Source organism: Barbus barbus, assembly GCF_936440315.1.
Source record: "Barbus barbus genome assembly, chromosome: 36".
Lineage (NCBI taxonomy): Eukaryota > Metazoa > Chordata > Actinopteri > Cypriniformes > Cyprinidae > Barbus > Barbus barbus.
In genome coordinates, this window is record NC_136714.1 from 297,049 (window position 1) to 302,500 (window position 5,452).

The 5,452-nt window shown below is 40.5% G+C and overlaps 2 protein-coding genes across 3 annotated transcripts in view; both read left to right on the forward strand.

Annotated features, from left to right (window-relative positions):
- The first annotated feature begins 661 nt into the window (after positions 1–661).
- Positions 662–4,641, forward strand: LOC306855648 (thioredoxin domain-containing protein 15-like). 2 transcript variants are annotated; one of them, XM_079394439.1, is made up of 5 exons: positions 662–1,038; positions 1,107–1,345; positions 2,084–2,247; positions 2,338–2,468; positions 3,707–4,622. In XM_079394439.1, exons 1-5 carry the CDS (start codon positions 960–962, stop codon positions 3,901–3,903), a joined length of 810 nt encoding a protein of 269 aa, XP_079250565.1. In that variant the 5' UTR covers positions 662–959; the 3' UTR covers positions 3,904–4,622. The 2 variants fall into 2 exon arrangements, with proteins under 2 accessions (XP_079250565.1, XP_079250564.1); XM_079394438.1 differs by having other exon boundaries at positions 667–1,038; positions 2,084–2,468; positions 3,707–4,641.
- Positions 4,642–5,357: 716 nt separating this feature from the next.
- LOC306855810 (pterin-4-alpha-carbinolamine dehydratase 2-like) overlaps positions 5,358–5,452 on the forward strand; it is an 8,706-nt gene continuing 8,611 nt past the window's right edge. The window contains exon 1 of the mRNA XM_079394702.1: positions 5,358–5,452. This exon is cut by the window's right edge and continues 77 nt beyond it. Coding sequence (XP_079250828.1) covers positions 5,440–5,452 — 13 coding nt within the window. The 5' untranslated portion in view covers positions 5,358–5,439.

Here is a 5,452-nt window from a genome sequence, read left to right on the forward strand (position 1 = left end):
CTTTTAAATATATATATATATATAAAACTAAATAGATAAAATATAATTAGAATAGAGAGTGCTAGAGTTAGAGGGTCAGATAACGATGAAAGAGATGTGTTTTTAGCCGATTCTATGGTTGATGTGCCCAGCTGGATGGTGAGATTGTGATATAGTGATGGTTTGATGAAACCAGAAGCAGTTCTGTGTTAGCCAGGTTGAGTTGAAGGTGATGGTCCTTCATCCAGCAAGAAATGTCTGTTAGACACGCTGAGATGCGAGCAGCTATCGTCGGATCATCAGGATGGAATGAGAGGTAGAGCTGAGTGTCATCAGTATAGCATTGATATGAAAAGCCATGTTTCTGAACGACAGAACCCAGTGATGCCATGTAGACGGAGAAGAGAAGCGGTCCAAGAACTGAGCCCTGAGGCACCCCAGCAGCTAGATGTTGCGCCTTAGATACCTCACCTCTCCAACATACCTTATTTTAAATTACATTAAAGTACATGAAAATGAGCAACTATCTGATATTTATATCTATGTAATATCTAGTAATGACTGCAGCGCCTCCAAATAATACTGCTCCTAATCTTCACTGTACTAAATTTCATTCATAATGCAGTTAAACACAGGCCACTGTGATTGGTCCACGTGTGGATCTTCTGTGGATGGACCAATCACAGTGGCTTGTGTTTAACTACATTATGAGGCGGATGTCAAATCACGCCCATTCTGGAATAAATTGTGTTATAGATAGAAGTTATTGGTCGACTTTCAACGTATTGTTTGAATAACCACGCCGATAAAGCTATTGTTTAAATCGAGCTGTTTGTGTTCCAGTTGCGTGACTCCGCTCGATCGCCGTAGCTGCGCCGGAACCGGAAGCCGGATCTTTCCTCTTTCAGTCCATCGGAAGAAAACATCAACATGAAGCTGATCGCGAGTCATGCGGTGATTCTGAACTGAACGGCGGCAGGATGAGCTCAGCACCGGACAGACTCCGCGGGGTGGCGATCTGGCTGATTATCGCGGGACTCGTGCGTCTGTCAGACGGAGGTAAGGTTATAAACACCGAATCCTGACAGAAACCCCCGGAGATGTGACCGGGCTCTCTGTCTCCTCAGATGCGGTCGAGGTCGCTGGCTCGTCGGATCCGGAGCAGGTGCTGGGAGCTCAGGCCGCGGAGATGGAGCAGCTGGCGGGGGAAGCGTGCGCTGAGGGCCGCTGTGAGACCGAGACCGTCACCGGAGAAACACCGACACACAACCTCACCGACACCCCGAAGACCTACAAACTGACCTGCGATCGGCGGAACATCAGCGGGACCGAGAGCTTCTCGGTGCAGGTCCTCAACGCTTCTCAGGTGAACACACTGCTTCAGATCTCGGGCTCTTCTGCTACAGTTATCAGCAATACTGACAAATACTGAAATATTATTACAGTTTAAAACAGCTGTTTTCTATGTGAATATGTGTTAAAGTGTAATTTATTTCTGTGATCTGCAGCTGTATTTTCAGCATCATTACTGCAGTCTTCAGTGTCACATGATCTTCAGAAATCATTATAATATACTGATTTATTATCAATGTTGAAAACAAAATAAAATATTGTGCAGCACAACTGTGTTCATCATTGCTAATAATCAGAGCTGTTTGTTGATCAGTAAATCAGCATATTATTATGATTTCTGAAGATCATGTGACACTGAAGACTGCAGTAATGATGCTGGAAATACAGCTGCAGATCACAGAAATACATTACAGTTTAATCATTTAGCAGACGCTTTTATCCAAAGACCCTTACAAACGAGGACAATGGAAGCAATCAGAACAACGAAAGAGCAATAATATGCAAGTGCTGTAACAAGTCTCAGTTAGATTAACACTACACTAGCAAGGTTTTTAATTTTTTTTAATAAATAAAAAGAAAGCAAGTAGATAGAATAGAAAAGGAATAGGGGGCACTTATAAGATCCGCTCATCACATTTTAATTAAACGTTAGGAGTTCAAACGCTTTATAATCCTGAAACACATCCACAGATGAACGGCTCTCAGGAAGATCTAGAAGATGCATTTAGGCTGTATTTTGGTTTCTCCGCAGGACCTGATGGAGCTCCTGAATGCCAACAGCACCGAGTGCTCCTTGGTTCTCTTTTATACCACGTGGTGTCAGTTTTCGGCTAACCTCGCCCCTCACTTCAACGCCCTGCCGCGAGTCTTTCCCAGCATGCACTTCCTCGCGCTCGACGCGTCCCAGCACAGCAGGTTGATCAGTGACGTTCCCTCATCACGGTCTGGCCCGCTGAGGGTGTTTCTGTCCTCATCAGCTGCGTTTCTCTCTCGCTCTGTTCACAGTCTCTCCACGCGCTTCGGCACGGTGGCCGTCCCCAATATACTCTTGTTTCAAGGAGCCAAACCCATGGCCAGGTTCAACCAGACCGACAGAACGCTAGAGACGCTGAGCTCCTTCATCACAAACCAGACAGGTGTGGTGTTCATCGTGCTTCATATTAACCCCTTAAGTGTGACCATAGACGTGAACGTGCACTATACAAACTTCAATTGCTATAAATCATGAACACTTTAGAATACAGACCTAAAGTTGGGCTCTTTTTTAAGAAGACAATAAGATTATTGCACGGAAGCGGAATCATTTCAAAATATGAAAGAATCAAAAAATGATACAAGTTTACATCTACTGTGAAGAAAACGCACTGTACCATTTTTTCATTTTATATAAAATATATATTTTACAAAACATTTTCAAATCCAAAATTGCTATATCATTAAAGCCTTATGTCTAAATAAGGTATGTTCCAAATTTGAAGTTGATATAAAAAAATATCAGTTCCTGTGAGATTTTATTAAGAGTGTTATACTACAAACAGCCACCGGGTGCCTTTAAACAAAAATGGATGCATTTCTCTGTAAATATATGACCCTGCAGCACAAAAGCAGTCATCAGTAACACAGGTATATCTGCAGCAATAGACAACAATACATTGTATGGATCAAAATTATACATTTCTCTTTTATGACAAAAATCATTAGGATATTAAGATCATGTTCCATGAAGATATTTAGTGAATTTCCTACCGTAAATATATCAAAACTTCATTTTTGATTAGTAATATGCATTGCTAAGAACTTCATTTGAACAACTTTAAAGGAGATTTTCTCAATATTTAGATTTTTTTGCTCCCTCAGATTCCAGATTTTCTAATAGTTGTATCTCAGACAAATATTGTCCGATCATAACAAACCATACATCAATGGAAAGATTATTATTCAGCTTTCAGATGATGCATAAATCTCACTTTCAAAAAATTGAACCTTGTGACTGGTTTTGTGCTCCAGGGTCACATATTACTTTATCACAAAATAACCACCAAATATGGAATCTTGAGAAAAGATTATAAAAAGTTTTGATTCCAAAAGACTAATATATTTGTTCATATGACACTTGACTCCACCCACTAAGGGGGAGGAGACCGCTAAAAGATTTTAAAGTACAATTTCCATAGTAACGCAATGTCTGATTTGAAAATGTTATTTTACAGGATGAATATTAGGGTTTTAAGTTTTCAAATGATATAAAATATGTGATGACAAAAAAAAGAGCGCCAAGCAGCCCACAGGTGGCACTTAAGAGGTTAAACTGCAGCTGTTTCTATGATGAAGTGTGTTTCTATGATGACTGTGTGGTTTCTCCACCGTCCTCTAGGATTTGAGGCAAGTCCAGATCAGGCCGTGCTGGAGGAAGACCACGCCGGACCTCTCCCTGCGGTTCCTGTCAAAGGCATCGACTGGCTCTTTGTGTTCTCGGTGCTGTTCATATCCGGCTTCACTGTGTATGCCATCCTCTGCTCAGACAGCATCCGCTGGCTCATTCCAGGACAAGACCACGAGCATCAGGACTAGAGTCAGTGTACATACTTGCAGAATAAAGAAGTGTATGAATGTAAAGAATCTGCTCATATTGTTTAGTTCTGTTCTGTCGAAGCCATTCTGTAATATCAGTCTGTTACTGGACTTGGTATTAAATCAGAATAGCAAAAGAAAGACCCTGGGATACACAAGTAAAATGCAAAACTTATGTCCGACATACATAAACACCACTTAAGATGAAAGCACAGTGAGGTCGAGTGATGTGATGTTAGCATGCTTCTGTTAGTGCAGTGAGTAGTACACTAGTGCTCCGTTGAGAACACAGCCCCGGACAGGACAGGGTTAGTGAAGCAATGGAAGGCAGCCGCTAATCTGAAGCATGCATCCAATCACCCACAATCCTTTGCATGAAAAGAGCCAGTGGAAAGCCAATCAGCTCTGAGCGCATCTTTCATCAAACTGCAAGACAGATTTTTGTATTTTATGTAATTTGACGTTACCTGTGTATATCAGTTAATATAAAGTATTGTTCCACAATTAATTTGAGTATTTTGGTGCTGCAGAAGACCTTAATGACACAGACATGAGCGGCGACAGGGAAATACACAAGTGTGTCATTATTAACCCTTTCAAATAATAGCTATTTCATGGAAAAGTGTGTGAAAAATGGTTTTCTGTTCGGTCCAGTCGTGACTGGTGGATCATGTACTGAATCAGCTTATTTCTGCAGTCATAAACCGTTTATAAATCTCAGCCCAGCTGTCTAAACTCTTTCTATTATTATTCATGAAACCAGTGCTGTCAAACCATCAATCATCCTAAATACAAGCTTTTCTTTACATAATGTGTAATTGACTCGTTTAATAATGTGATTGATGGTTTAATAACACTAAAAACAGCTTTATACTATAACACTGACATAAAAGACTAATAATACAACCAAAAATTACTTTATTGTAACATATATCATCAAATTGTTATATTAGTGCTTACAACAGCAACTTATTTGCAATATTTGAACTTTTAATGCAGTGTTAGTTTGTGATTAATAATAAATAATAATAATTCATTACATTTTACAGCATGTTAGTGCAGTCTTCAGTAACAGCTGCTTTATATTGATATGATTTATATGCACTATTGAGACCATCAACATGTTTACATGACCACACTCAACAAAACTCATATTAATACTAGACAGCTTACAGATAACATGCTCTAAACATCTGTGTCATATCTTCATGCACTCATCATCTTCTGAGCTGCAAACAGGAAGTGATCTGCTCTGGTCATGTGACACTCTGCTCTGGTCATGTGACACTCTGCTCTGGTCATGTGACACTCTGCTCTGGTCATGTGACACTGCGCATATTTAATTGAGACTCTTTATTTGTCCATATGTGTAGGAAGTGCACTACAACAGTAACATTTTTAGAGCTTTATAAATGAACCCCTTCTTTAATAGTGACCGCTGGGATTGAATGGGTTAATGCTGGCTTGTAAGGGGCCTCAGTAGGGTGCTCGCTGTGTGATTGTGATCAGGCGCGCTCGGGGCAGCCTCCAGTAGAGATGAGCTGGTTAA

What these genes read in the sequence shown, in the direction of transcription:
- LOC306855648 (XM_079394438.1), top strand. Translation starts at nt 960, where the DNA reads ATGAGCTCAGCACCGGACAGACTCCGCGGGGTGGCGATCTGGCTGATT. An exon ending in CGTGCGTCTGTCAGACGGAG is followed by an intron (nt 1,039 to 1,106) that starts GTAAGGTTATAA and finishes CTGTCTCCTCAG; the next exon opens with ATGCGGTCGAGGTCGCTGGC. An exon ending in CTTCATCACAAACCAGACAG is followed by an intron (nt 2,469 to 3,706) that starts GTGTGGTGTTCA and finishes ACCGTCCTCTAG; the next exon opens with GATTTGAGGCAAGTCCAGAT.